Source organism: Oncorhynchus mykiss, chromosome 8 (assembly GCF_057628025.1).
Source record: "Oncorhynchus mykiss isolate SJ-2025 chromosome 8, ASM5762802v1, whole genome shotgun sequence".
Classification (NCBI taxonomy): Eukaryota; Metazoa; Chordata; class Actinopteri; order Salmoniformes; family Salmonidae; genus Oncorhynchus; species Oncorhynchus mykiss.
The window spans coordinates 21,776,240-21,791,186 of record NC_143029.1 but is presented as its reverse complement, the minus strand read 5'-3'; the positions used below and the strand labels follow the sequence as shown (position 1 = coordinate 21,791,186).

The 14,947-nt window shown below is 44.5% G+C and overlaps 2 protein-coding genes across 4 annotated transcripts in view; one reads left to right on the top strand and one right to left on the bottom strand.

The window, feature by feature from the left end:
* LOC110529585 (centrosomal protein of 85 kDa-like) overlaps nt 1-14,947 on the bottom strand; it is an 86,379-nt gene that overhangs the window by 27,527 nt on the left and 43,905 nt on the right. The window lies entirely within an intron of this gene.
* Nucleotides 5,182-14,867, top strand: LOC110529586 (phospholamban). Of its 2 annotated transcripts, XM_021611927.3 has the most exons (3): nt 5,182-5,309; nt 12,198-12,548; nt 13,472-14,867. In XM_021611927.3, exons 2-3 carry the CDS (start codon nt 12,391-12,393, stop codon nt 13,479-13,481), a joined length of 168 nt encoding a protein of 55 aa, XP_021467602.1. In that variant the 5' UTR covers nt 5,182-5,309; nt 12,198-12,390; the 3' UTR covers nt 13,482-14,867. The 2 variants fall into 2 exon arrangements, with proteins under 2 accessions (XP_021467602.1, XP_021467603.1); XM_021611928.3 differs by lacking the exon at nt 13,472-14,867 and having other exon boundaries at nt 12,198-12,552.

The window sequence follows — 14,947 nt, the reverse complement described above, 5'->3', positions numbered from 1 at the left end:
TGCATGCAACTATTTTCAGTCTGCTGTAATAAAGGCTTTATCTATATTTTTTCCATTAGTACAGACTCTCTGGTAAACATATGTGTTTAGTGTTGTTAACACTGTCCCAAATGGTCAGAATAAATTATAACATTGTAATCTAACAGCAACTGTTTGGCACATAATATTCACACGACACTTGCTCCTATACCCTGCTTTTTCTGGATCTCCAGTAGTTTTCACCACTAAGTCAAATGTCTTCCACAGATCTGACTTCCCCTTTCCCTCCTGAGCAACCTGTAAATATTAGCCCGTTTCGAGTTGCTTTTTCATGTCCTTCGCATCCATTTTGCTGTCGACATGACTGTGTTCAGAGTTTGTTATAACCAATGTGTTGATGTGATTATGATAGGCTATAGGTCAGGCTTAAGGCCACAAGCATACAATGCTTACATGTTTCACGTAAAGAGAGCAGGGGTTGAGGGAATAGGGAATATTTTTTGTAAACAAATTAGTGATTTTGGTAACAGAACTTTTCAGTCAGAAACAAGTAAGAAACTAAATTGATGAAACGATGTAGCAGCTTGGGCACGGACAGCACAATAAACACTTACTGTGCTGTGGTGCCGTTTCACTGCAGTAGGGAGGAGAGCGAGTCAACACCCACCAGTCACAATGACCACCAGTCACACAGTCATTTTTTGAACACAGTGTCACCATCGGGCTCTTACTTGAGTCATTTGTGTGTCTTAATTATTTAATCAAACTGTGTACTTCAAGCATCAGAGAAGCTCAGTGCATATGTAGTTGGTTTTATTCAAACACATAGAATGGTCGAAATAACAGGACGTCTCTCGGTCAACCAAGATTTGTTGTGGTCGGGGACAGCCCTACTGAGTATACAACACATTAACAACACCTGCTTTTTCCATGACATAGGCTGGCCAGGTGGATTCAGGTGAAAGCTATGATCCCTTATTGATGTCACTTGTTAAATCCACTTCAATCAGTGTAGATGAAGGAGAAGAGACATGTTAAAGAAGGATTTGTAAGCCCTGAGACAACTGAAACATGGATTGTGTATGTGTGCCATTCATAGGGTGAGTGGACAAGACAAAAGACTGCCTCTGAACAGGGTATGGTAGTAGGTGCCAGGCGCACCAGTTTGTGTCAAGAACTGCAACGCTGCTGGGTTTTCCATGCTCAACAGTTTCCCGTGTATAAAAAAACACCCAAAAGACATCCAGCCAACTTGACACAACTGTGGGAAGCATTGGAGTCAACATGGGCCAGCATCCCTGTCAACATGGGCCAGCATCCCTGTCAACATGGGCCAGCATCCCTGTGGAACACTTTCAACACTTCGTAGAGTCTATGTCCCAGCGAATTGAAGCTGTTCTGAAGGGAAAAGGGGGGTGTTCCTAATGTTTGCTACACTCAGTGTATGTCAGTATATTTATAGTTAAAGACATTGTTACTGGGAGGTCTTTCACCATGTCAAATGACTATCTTCCTGGCAGAGCTTGTTACTTAAAGATCAGATCAGATTACAGCAGCATACTGTAATTATGTTAGGACTACTGTTCAAAGTGATGCTGGCTAGTTAGTGTGGCTTTGAGTTACAAGTAACACGGCACAGCTATGACTCAGGTTACACTAAGAGAAGTGAACATTGCTAGCTTGTTACCACCTACTGCTACTACATCTCACCAGCTAGAGTTACAAAATGAAAGAGTGCGGTTGTATCAGCTTCCTCGTATTTCTACTTCCAACAGAAATGGCATGTTCCACCAAGTCTATCTTGGACCATCCAGTCGAGGTCAGCATTTGGCTTTGGGGCAGGTTTAAGCTGCATCGATATGTTAGCATTTAAAATGAACCTGGCACATTCGGCACAACACAACTTCCATGACTTCCTGTGGAGATGGCTTACATTAAATGACACCTGAGAAGTGAGCTCCACTTTGTCAAGTAGCACAGCTAATCTGCTGCCAATTCTCGGAATGTTATCGCCCCCGCCGCCCTCCTCCCAGGGCTCTCCAGTCCAGACACCCCGGATTTCAGCACACACACCTCCCCCTCCACTGACACGCCACCCCCGAGCATTGAAACATCGGGACAGGGACTGCCCTGATCTGACTGCCCTCATTCAGAGTCAACTCCACCATATAATGTAGTTACAATGGTCAAGCATGACCCACATGACCTTAATGGCTCAAAATGGTGCCAGCTGGACTGCATCATCTGACTTTCAGACAAGTGACCACAAAACCTAGTAGATTGGGGTGTAATCGCTGTCCACATGCTCTGGTGAGGCTGTCACACCTGACTCCTTTCTATACACACCAACATGATGACCTCTTTCTCTGAATTGCCTTGTGAAAGCCTACCACTGTAAGATTGTCTTTTATAACTTAGCTAGTCATGTTGGCAATATAACAAGCTTTCAAATCATGCCCACCTGACCCAGATTGCGATTTATAATGGAGCGTTTTTGGATTGCGTGAACAACACCAGTAGTTGTGTGATGGTGGGGATGCAGGGTTGTGTTCCAAACAAAACAACTACAAGTCTGCTTGCTCTAGTTCCTCAACGGCACAGCTAGGAGAGCTCAATAAAGTATCTTACAGTTCAAGACTCTTCTTTGAGTCATGAAATGCATTGAAATTGCTTAGGAACTGTGCACCCTGTGGAGAGGCCACATGGAGACACCAGCTAGTCCTCTCACTCAAACCCTTGTCATTTTTTGGTCTTATGTTGAACCTATCCCACATTTTCCAGAAATGGTCTTATCATCTTACTGAATGTATCCAGAATATGTTCAGATTTTGTTATCAACAAATCAGCTGAAAATTACATGAAAGTAAAATGCACAGTGTAATGTTTGGATTCAGTCTTGTGTCGTCAGGTGAATTGTTGTGTCCTCACTTGTTGTGTCCTCACTTGTTGTGTCCTCACAGGTCTAATAATATTCCCATAATATCCAAACTGGTCCCTTTAAATTGCTACCATGCTTATTTTATTTAACTAGGCAAGTCTGTTAAGAACAAATTCTTATTTACAGTAACGGCCTACCCCGGCCAAACCCTAACCCGGACGACGCTGGGCCAATTGTGAGCAGCCCTATGGGACTCCCAATCACGGCCAGTTGTGATACAGCTTGGAATCAAACCAGGGTCTGTAGCACTGTGATGCAGTGCTTTAGACCGCTGCGCCACTCGGGAGTCAAAATGCACTTCATATTTCTTCTGTAATACAAATGTCAATTTAGCCCTATCAATATAGGCTAATTGTCACGAGTATAAAGGGTTAAAAGTGTGTGTGAACGCGTACGAACACGCACACACACACACACACAAACAGAGAGCCCGAGGGAACAATAAGGCACCAGGCTGGGAGGAGTCTGTGTGTTGACAGGTGAGGGATAGAGCGGTGTGGTCTGGGACACGGAGCCGAGAGATGTGGATGTTCTGCTCCTAAAGCATGGCCTTGGCCTTCACACACAGCCAGAGGGCACTGCCATGCCAGCTACAACACACTGTGACCTGCTTATTACTCGCTGCTCTGTGTTTACGCATACACACGGCTGTTACATGCACTAAACACAGGCTGCAAACCAACCCATAGACTGCGGGTCACAGTTAACGAGACCCACACTCGTGCTTGGACTTTAATGAACTAGCTAAACAACAGGTTCTGATATACACCACTCTCTCTCTGTGTCTGTGTCTGTGTGTCTCTCTCTCTCTCTCTCTCTCTCTCTCTCAATCCCCCACAAGATGAGAGGATTTGAGGGACAGGGATAGCAGGCTTTGGGACAAAGCCCTGCATAGATAGGTATGAATGGTGTATGTGTGTGCGTGTGTGTTTTTGTTTCTCTGCTCTAGTGGGTGTGTGTGCGTGTTTTTGTTTCTCTGCTCCAGTGGGTGTGTGTGCGTGCGTGTGTGCGTTTGTTTCTCTGCTCCAGTGGGTGTGTGTGCGTGTGTGCGTGCGTGTGTGCGTGCGTGTGTGCGTTTGTTTCTCTGCTCCAGTGAGTGTGTGTGGAGAGTACAATCAGTAAGCCACAGCTTGGATGACATGCTTCATTAAACCTCTAATGAAGGGCACCGACCGCTGGCATCCAGCATGTGAGGGCATACCTGTGCCACCGCAGGAGGGGGTGCCAAGAACAGTACCCCCCCTGATGCACAGGAAACAGGGACGAAGCATGTCGCCCTAAAGCCCTTCCGCATTGTCCAAAGCAACAGGCATTTTGGAGCTTGCTTTGATTGAGTCAAGACCCAGCTCAAATCTCCTTTTAAGGAAGACAGAAGAGCCAAAAAGGCAGGATATTGTTTATGTTTTGGGGCTGAAAACGGTGCAGGAAAGTTCCCAGATCCAGAGTCCCCGGAGAGACTGATGACCACTGTTTTCTCTGATACATGGCATAGAGGACTGACTGCATGAAACAGCACTAGACAGTCATTCAAACACAAACAGGGTCTATGTGGGTTAGGAAGCATGCTCACACTGGAGCTGCAGCTATGAGACAAGCTATCCAAACCTGCTTGACTGGAAGCCAGAAACGCTGATGGAGAACAAACTGCATCTGGCTAAATTCATTCTCAATAAGAAACCAGTAAGCAATGTTGTTGATGATTCTTTTCTCAGGAGACTTTCCAAGAACGCCGATTCATTCTCGTGAGAGAGAAAAAGAACATCAACAGCAACAGTCATTTCAGCATGGAATTAAGCAACAGAATATAGCCAGCCGTTCATGGACATTCTCCTGAGAAACCAACAACCACCACGACATTGTGCCTTTCAATTGTGGCTGCTCATGACTTTCATGAGTGATAATCAGCCTACATGTGTCCTTTCAGAATGACCCAGTGTAACCGAATTAGCAGACAAGACTGTGAAGAGACACAACTCCTCAGGGGTTTCAGATGGTTTAGGTCCTCCAGCAGCAGGCTTCTTCCTAGAGATGGAGGAAGAGAACCAGTCCTGATAACATCAAACCCAGTGGTACTAACCTATATATGCCAGGTGAGGGGGTTGGCCCATCCATGCATCCTCTTCCACAATAGAAGGATAAACAGACCCCATATCAGTGATGCCACTCCCCCCAGGCAGCTACATCCCTCTCTCCCCCTCTCTATTCTCTACTCTCCGCCCATCTGATTTTCCTCCCATAAACTAGGTGACATAGCGTAGAGAGCTGCCAGAGAACCTTCTCGCCTGTTGGACTCACAGCCTTTCTCCCAGCCTCCTCACCAGACTGCCTGTGACCTCCAGAGCAGAATCTACCCATCCATCTATCCATTAATCCATCCACCCCTCTGGAGCAGGTAAGAACACAATCCTGATGACGATTTGTCTGTTGGAATGTCAACTTTCTCTGTAGTAAGGAGAAGAGGGAAAAAAAGGTAATATAGCTCCAGCTAAACTTGGGCTAAAATGATATTATCTACATTCATTTGAAACAAATAACAATGCATTTTTGGAGGGCTCCAAAAAGTCTCTTAAATGTAATCACTGGGTCCAGCTCCAACAGGAGTTCAAATAGACAAAGAAACTCACAAAAATACATGAAAAGTTATACTTGTCTGGAGAGTAATGATGGTTTTCTGATACGCAATTGTGTTGTTATCGAGGCTAAATCCTGAGACAACGGTGAACTGCAGTCTGGGACAAAACAGTATCGAACATAACTGTCCTCCTATCTAAACATACAAAGTAGTTCACAGCACGAGACACACACACGAATCAGAGGCCAGCCATGACCTATCCACAACACACACATTTGCACCTAGCAAAGGCCTGAAATGTGCATTTATTGAAATGAGAGGGTAGTCTGTGGACAGGAAAGGGTTACCACCAACCAACAAACCATACACTGGAGGAAAGAACAGGAATGACCCATTCTGACATGCCTCAGTGTAGAGTTGGGCAGTATCCAGATTTTCATATCGTCATATCGTCCTTCTCTCACACTGGGATTTACTGTATTTACTGGCTTAGTACACAAGGGGGTGCCAAAAACACACAAAAAGCCCATTGGGCATCTATTACCACAATGCTAAAAAAGTAGCACAAATAATAGTGAATTTCCATGGAGGCTGCTAAATAGGCCAATCTGGCTCACAAAGTTATACATATATAGGTAGGAGCTACCGAATGTCATTTTTGGTGAGTTTGGACATTTACATGTGAACGAGAGACATTGTGCAACTGAACAAAGTTTTGATGCATGCTTGTCTGAAGGAACAACAGTACTGTGTACTAAGGCTGTCCCTGACAACAACAAAAAATCTTGGTCAACCGAGTCGTCTGTTCTTTTGATCAATCGATTGGTTGAAATTCTACGTGTATTTTTCCATATATAGACACATCCTATGTATTTTAATAAAATCAACCATATGCACTGAGCTTGTCTGACGCTTTAAGCTCACTGTTTGATTAAATAATTAAGACACAAATGACTAGAGGGGGTCAAACGCAATTGATTTGATTGTGCCGGGCCAGGCTCAGACTTGTGTTAAAAAACATGACAGCGAGTGACTGTGACTAGCACCCTTTGTCTCGCTCTTCTGCTGCAGCAACCAAAACATAACATGAAAGTGTTTATCGCGCTGTCCGTGTTGCTTAGGCGGCAACATAATTACAGCCATTTGAAAAGTTCTGTTACTGAAATCCCTCATTTGTTTAGGAAAAACATTCCCTATTCCTCAACCCTTGCTCTCTTTACCTGACACATGTATGCATCGCATGCACGTGACCAATAGGGCCTGACAGCATATCATAATCACATCAAAAAATTGGTTATAACAAACAAAATGGATGCCGAGGACGTGACAAAGTTTACTGGTTGCTCAGGAGGTAAAGGGGAAGTCAGATGTGTGGAATAAATATGACTAGTTGTGGAAAATACTGGAGATAAAGAATAAGAAGGTAAGGAGAAAATGCTTCGTGCATATTATGTCTCTGCCAAACAGATGCTGTTAGATTACAAATATCATTTTTCTGACCGTTTGGAACAATGTAAACAACACTAAATAAATGATGTTGTAACACTTTTTTGTAAAGCCTTTATTACAGCAAAGACTAAAAACAGTCACATTCATTTGTGAATGCAATTTACGAAATGGAACGGCTTATTTATTGTTTATGCTAATTATTCAAGGTTCGCTTTGTTATTTTCTTTTTAAACTAAAATACTTGATTGCATTTCAAATCATGAATGACTCTAATGCTGTGTGATGACATGAACAAATGAATGATTGATTGATACAGTAGCCTATAAAAGTATTGAAATATAGGCCTTCGTAAGTTATGGTATTAAGACTAAACAGGATGCTCTCTGAGACCTACAGCTCAATGGTGGTTATACAATGCTGCTGTACTAAGCCTGCTAATGATAATAACATTACTTATTATAATAATAATAATAATAATGGTAATAATAACAATAAGAAGGGTTATTATTTTGATGAATATACATTTTCTGACCATTTGGAACAGTGTAAACAACACTAAATAATAATGCCAGAGGCTGTTCTCACAAAAAACAAAGTGTAAAGCCTTAATTACAGCATAACAAAGATTAAAAACAGACAGATTTGTGAAATTGTTTATCCGACTTGTGGTTGTGTGAGGCATGGTGCTCACGGAATCAGTAGGCTATTAAACAAACACTAAAACAGGCAACAGAAGCAGGATCTGCCTTATTTCTGTATTTATATAGATATATATATATATATATATATATATATGGATGATTTATAAAGCCGGGCACATTTAACAGTTAGGATATTGATTTTAGACATCATTTAGTTGTGGTTTCCTCTCTCCTCACTTTTCTTAGACAATAAGGCACGGGCTGTTTTCTCGTCTCCTCATTCTGCTGCTGCCTCCACCACATTGCTCTCAACACCAATATGCTGGTTAACTTTGCTATTATGCACATAGCAACATTTATCTAGGAAAACGGAGGAGAGGAGAAAAAACACAAGGAAATCAAGCTGCAGTAGCAGCTGTACAGATATCTCATCCAAAGGGCTTTGACTTCTCAAACACGGTAGAAAGCTAACACAATATGATGGTCCAGCTGTGCATTGACCCCCAGCTCCCGCTTTCTCCCATTGTGCTATTTACAAACAAACACATGACTGGCTCAACTGTTCTGGGGAACTACGGTAAACTACGGTAAACTTCATCAATGTGACGGGTGAAATGAAGAAGGCAATGTGCTTTATCTCCTAACGTATCTCCTAACCCAAGCCTGCCGATAATCACTTCTCATTTCATTGTAATCTATATTTCAATATTACCTGGTGGAAGAGGCTGATATGAAGAGGATTCTTGTTTGAATAGAACAGACACTCTGTTGTATGTACTGGAATTGGGTCTGTTCAACGTTGGCGGTCACTGTTGCCTGTGGAGGGCACTAACTCACGCCCTCTCCTGGGCCACACAACCACAGTGATGTCCAGTTCCCTCTACATTACTGTGTGATGTCATCGTGGAATGTTCCGTTTAACGGCCTATTGGAAGCCTTCCTCTCCCTGCCTGCACATGACTTATTATCACCGCAGCTATGCCAAGAGAGCAGAACATTTTAAAAACACGAGCATTATTGGCATGGGAATGCTTCTGCCAGGCTTCAGAAGGATTTCCTTCTTAGGTTTGATTCAATTTAATATTCTTCTTTGTTTTTCACCCACTGGCTCCTTAGAACCATGCCAACATTTTTATGAAGAAGAATGGTGGGATTGGGTTTTAAATCAAAACAACGACCCCGTAGGGTTTCAATTATGGGTGTGCTGATCTTATCATACTCCTATTCGTAATTACTTTCACTTTCGAGAGGAGCAAACATTTCTCTCCCGACACTTGGCCTAGGCCATTGGGATAATCTCCGTGCCTAACATTTGTACAATCAAAATAAACTATCGACATTTGTCATTGTATTATCTAATGAACTGACGCCCAGTAAACGTACCTGGGCTATAATAAATAATAATAGACAGCATGGGCTTGGATCACCACATAACGACGTCAGCAATAGAATAATTATACGGACAGACAAAGTAGGCCTACTGCCAAGTTGACAGACATAGTAGGCCTACTGCCAAGTTGACAGACAAAGTAGGCCTACTGCCAAGTTGACAGACATAGTAGGCCTACTGCCAAGTTGACAGACAAAGTAGGCCTACTGCCAAGTTGACAGACAAAGTAGGCCTACTGCCAAGTTGACAGACAAAGTAGGCCTACTGCCAAGTTGACAGACAAAGTAGGCCTACTGCCAAGTTGACAGACAAAGTAGGCCTACTGCCAAGTTGACAGACATAGTAGGCCTACTGCCAAGTTGTCAGACAAAGTAGGCCTACTGCCAAGTTGACAGACAAAGTAGGCCTACTGCCAAGTTGACAGACATAGTAGGCCTACTGCCAAGTTGACAGACATAGTAGGCCTACTGCCAAGTTGACAGACAAAGTAGGCCTACTGCCAAGTTGACAGACAAAGTAGGCCTACTGCCAAGTTGACAGACATAGTAGGCCTACTGCCAAGTTGACAGACAAAGTAGGCCTACTGCCAAGTTGACAGACAAAGTAGGCCTACTGCCAAGTTGACAGACAAAGTAGGCCTACTGCCAAGTTGACAGACAAAAACAACTATACGGCCTCAATATATATTGACAACTATACGGCCTCAAGTCTAGATTTGATGACTACGGATTCTGATTCATACATGGTGCTTGGAGAAGTGGAGACGTGTGCTCTGAGATGAGTGGCTGAGTGTTTTTTCTGGGGAAATGAGAGTTGAGGGAGAGAGGCTTGTAAAAAAAATTAAATGATTTAACCTTTATTTAATTAGGCAAGTCAGTTAAGAACAAATTCTTATTTACTATGACGACCTACACCGGCCAAACCCTAACGACGCTGGGCCAATTGTGCGCCGCCCTATGGGACTCCCAATCACGGCCGATTGTGAGACCGCCTGGAAACGAACCAGGGTCTGTAGTGACGCCTCTAGCACGAGATGCAGTGCTTTAGACCGCTGCGCCACTCGGGAGCCCAATCCAATCTAATCTAATTCAATCGTTGCAGCAGACTCAACCGATACCCTGCACCGTTTTTTGACAGACAGAAGAACTAGCCAATAGTTGTTCAGAGCACACAGCGCTTCACACTGTTTGAGTGAAAGAGATATGCGTGCTGGCAGCTGTAAAATACTAGTTTTGTCCATGTACTTGTGTGCTGGAACACCCCTAGTTTCAATAACAGCCTCTATTAGTTCAGCATTTCATCATGCTGGGTTCTGGGCCTCCCCTTCAGAAGGCCCTTGTAAGGGTGGGTAAACCCAGGTCGCAGTGAATGAGTAGATGGTGACATGTTTAGTGGTGCCAAGGGGGATGTTATTATTAATTAACTTATTATGCCCCCTTGTCTTGAGATGAAGGGGGGAAACTCTCATGACCACTCCAGAGCTGGAAGCTCCAGTGAAGTGGCCACTAGTGATCTCCTTAGAACAGCAGGAAATAGCCTAGCATTCCTCTCAACCACAATGGAATGTAAACAACAACTCAGAAAAATGAGAAATGTACGAAAATAATGTTCTATGCAGCATTCTACGAGCTGAGATTTCGTTGTCTGCTATGCGACAGACTGCTTTCTTAGTGTTTTTGGCTCTGTAGCAGAGATCTATAGGAGATCACAGAGATAGTGATCACAGTGATAAGCCAGGTGCTATAGTAGATAGAGGAAAGGGCCTTAGTCATCACAGATTTATTATCAGGACTCTAGAGATTACTCAGATTCAACATTCTGACACATTAAATCCACACTCGCCTGCTCTCTGCCCATGCTTGGCACCCCTCTCCCAGTTCCCCTCCCTCCTCACTGTTGGTGTCCACAGGGTCAGGTCAGAAGCATGTTTAAGAGGGGTTTAGGTTTGGCTAGTGTTGAAATGGACTCCACCCCTGTGAGATAGCCAAAGGTCAGCCCTAAGAATACCCGCTGGCACATAGCTGGAGCCGGGCAGATAACTGCTGTCAGCGGGCAAGACCACCGCCTCACCAAATAACTCCCTCCCTTCAGGGAACCAGCAGGGCCCAGGGGAAGAGCTGGGAGAGTGACTCACAGACCCTCACCTTCCCTGGGCATGCCTGTCACTGAGGAGACCCTGTGGGGAGAGAGGAGTCTGGAAGGAGGGATAATGCCTCTCTGAATGGAGTAGACAGAAGTGGGGCTGCTCTGACAATCACAATGCAGTGCACATATTACCCACAGTAATGTCCTTAACAGCACCCCCTCAGCCACTGAGATGTTTGAATGGTCACATAAGGGGTGTGATCTCCAGCATGTGATCTCTTTATCCTTCCATATTATGCACTGCCTGAGATAACGCAGTGAGCCAGATCAATAAAACACACCGTATACAACTCCTGCTCTCTCCATTGTATAGTTGTCAGAGACGCAGCAGAGAAGTGGGGAGTTCATTTGTCTGCCTAAAGCGGGTGCAGTACATGAAACACCTATTCCACATATAATCATCATCGAACCATCCACCTACAGCATCACCACCTTCAAGAACCCTGAAAGTATTCAAATATACCAAAATACACAAAGGCACATTTAAAAACAAGCCAAATACACCCTGAATACCAAACGGAAACATCCTGGGTTACAAACATCCCTTCAAACCTAGCTCCTGACTCGATAAGCAACGTATAAACCTCTTAGAGAGGAAAGTACAAAACCGTTCACCTTTTCAGAAAAAATAGTGGTGCATCCTTCATCATTTCAAATAAGATTGGCCATATCCAGCCAGACGGAAAATATCATTTATAGAGAGGAATGAATTATGTGAGAAGACTGGAGTCCATTTTATCCTCAATCTATTATCCTCCCCTCTGTATCGTCTGCCTTGAGAGGAGGGCAGAACCGTCCAAACACGCCGGAGTCCAGAGCAGAATCACTGGAGATAGGAGATCTGTGATAGATTATAAAGCCTGAGTTTATGAGGGCCCCCAAAGTGAGTGGTGTTTGATTGTTATTCCTGTTGTTGGCCATGATGGGTTAGGGTGGAGAAAAATGTGTCCTTCAGTTCAACCCTTTAAGTAATGAACAGTATGTGACTAATCATTTCCTCCTGACTCCGTTCCACAGTGTGTTTCTGTTTGTGTCTTCTGCATGCTCACTGACTCAACCTTCTCTGCTGCCCCCAACCCCCAGCTCAGCTCCACCAGGCCCCTGGGCACCGGGACCACTCCTGTCACCTCCACCACCTCCCTCCATCACCCACCCCACCACTACACTATCATCTACATCACCTCTCTGTACACCTGTCCTGCACTAACCTGCGGCCACCACTAGAGTGCACTCTCGCCCCTTCACTCCCTCTCACTGCCCAGCACCGAGCCCCAGCATGGAGAAGGTGCAGCACACGATGCGCTCGGCCATCCGCAGGGCCTCCATGGTGGTGGACGTGCCCCCCCAGGCCAAGCAGAACTTGCAGGAGCTCTTTGTCAACTTCAGCCTCATCCTCATCTGCCTGCTGCTCATCTACATCATCGTGTTGTTGATGTGAGGGCCTCAGAGGGGCCGGGAGGGGCCAGGCTACAGCCCAACAGGGCCATGACCTCTCAAGAGGGCCAAACAATGGAAGGGGAGGGGAGGGGAGGAGGGGATTGGGTGGCAAACATGGAGATTATCCTAGTATTTTATAAACTGGTTTTAATTTGAAAGGAATTTGTGTAGAATAAGATCAGATTCTGTTTTTGTAGTTTAATAAATTCTGCCTGATTTTAATGGCACAACTATAACCACTCATTATAACACTATAAAGGTGCCGTGTGTGAGTTTGCAGTAGAAGGTTGTTGGTCTCAGATGCAGTTTATGTCAGTTTTGTGTCACACACGTCACCCTCCTGTAGGTCTGTCATCCGTGCTCCACATCATGTCACCACCACAGTGTCTCTGCCACCTCTCACTAGAACTCAACGCCTGCAGCCACCTGGCTACACTGGGCTAGTCACACACACACACACACACGCACACGCACACAAGCACGCACACACAAGCACACACACACACAAGCACACACACACACACGCACGCACGCACACACAAGCACGCACACACAAGCACACACACACACAAGCACACACACAAGCACGCACGCACACACATGCACGCACACACACACGCGCACACACAAGCACAGACACACACAAGCAGACAAAAACACACACACACACACGCACGCACACGCGCACACACACGCACACACACAAGCACAGACACACACAAGCACAGACAAAAACACACACACACACAAACAAGCACAGACACTCACACAAGCACACACACAGAGACACGCACAGACAGACAAAATAAACTTACTGACAATATTAACCCAGGGGAATCAGACTTGTCTGTGGGTGATGATCATGTGTATGTCTGTGTAAGTGTTCCAGTCTCTCACTGGGCCCCTGTTTTCCCTCCCAGACCTATGTAGCTGAACCAACAACCACCACAGCACAGCGAGGGCTAAGCAGGGGGGTGTAACGATCCATCAAACCATCTCCATCACTGGTCTTCCTGAGGACACCTCCAGAATTACCCTCTTAACTGAAGAGCTTTGCCCAGAATTGATCACTCTGCCTGGGGCATTTGCAGCCTCAACCCAGCCTCTCCATGTCGAGTGAAACCATGGACCTGGTCAACAACCGCGGTCTCAACCTGATGCTCAACTTCCTCCTCATCGTCATCATGCTGCTCCTAATGCTTGTCCTGGTCAAACTCATGTAACCTCTGACATACAGTATGACCTCATGGCATAGGTTGAGCAATTCCAGTCCCCAAGGGCCACAGGGTCTGATGGGAGTCCCTCTACCTCTGATTTGATCATATAAATACACCATGACTTCAACTAATTATTATTCAACAGGTCACATCAAAAATCACTGAATAAAGGCCATTGAACCTGTTGGGAGGAGAACTAAACATTGTGAGCTTTTGGAGAGTAGAAAAGAGTTTGGGATTCCATGAGATCGTTACATGGGATGGCAAGATTCAAAATATCAATTAAAAGGAGGATGAAACTCCACCCACCGATGGAAAAGAAATGAAATAACGTTGACATGGCATGATCAATAGAACACCCTCCTTTACGTTTAGTTTACCCCCCTCTAGTGGTAGAATCACCAAACTGCACCACATCTACTTCTGGCCAGGGCACTGAGCACAGAGATAAATCCATGCTCTCTGATCCTCATTCTAGAGTTGTGGTTGATATGAGCCATAAGAGAACAATAATTTCAAAGCTCTAACACTCACAGTCACCGACTATTCTAAGCTATTAGGACCAAAGCACATGTTACAAATGACAACTGAAATGTAACTGAAAACGATTAAAGCCATAAACCGACCGTCCTTTTCCGTGTGATACGAGTTCTTTATGTAACTGTTGAGTGAAGCCCAGGGTCCTTCCCTTTGGAGACTCGGGTTGCTCTTGAACTAGTAGCTGATAAGTACAACAGATACTTGGCTCAATAAACATGGGTACGCACAGCTTAAGCCTGTAAACCTTTCAGTGAAATATGTAATATTGTTACTACAATATCCTAACATAACTGTGTGCTGTAGTGAAAATGTTTTCGTGTTCAGTAGTAGTAGTTGATTTGTTTTGGCAGAGTAATGAATAGCTACAGAGTAAATAGAGCAAACACCTCCAGCTAAACACACTGAAGCTCACTACAGTGTGAAGAAACATGCATGACCACTGCAGAACTGCTGTAGTGTTGTCTGTCTGCAGGCGCTGGCTCCACTTTACACTTTCTTATGTCGCACAGCATTTTCTAAAGAATGTTTAACAATAAAGATAAAATACACAAACTATAAAGCATTTGTCTGGACTTCATTAAAATTACGGAATGCAGGTGCAACTTTTATCTTTGGTCTACAGGAAAAACGTCAACGCCT

Bases quoted from the DNA above. Each gene is read 5' to 3' on its own strand.
- LOC110529586 (XM_021611927.3), top strand. From the start codon at position 12,391: ATGGAGAAGGTGCAGCACACGATGCGCTCGGCCATCCGCAGGGCCTCC.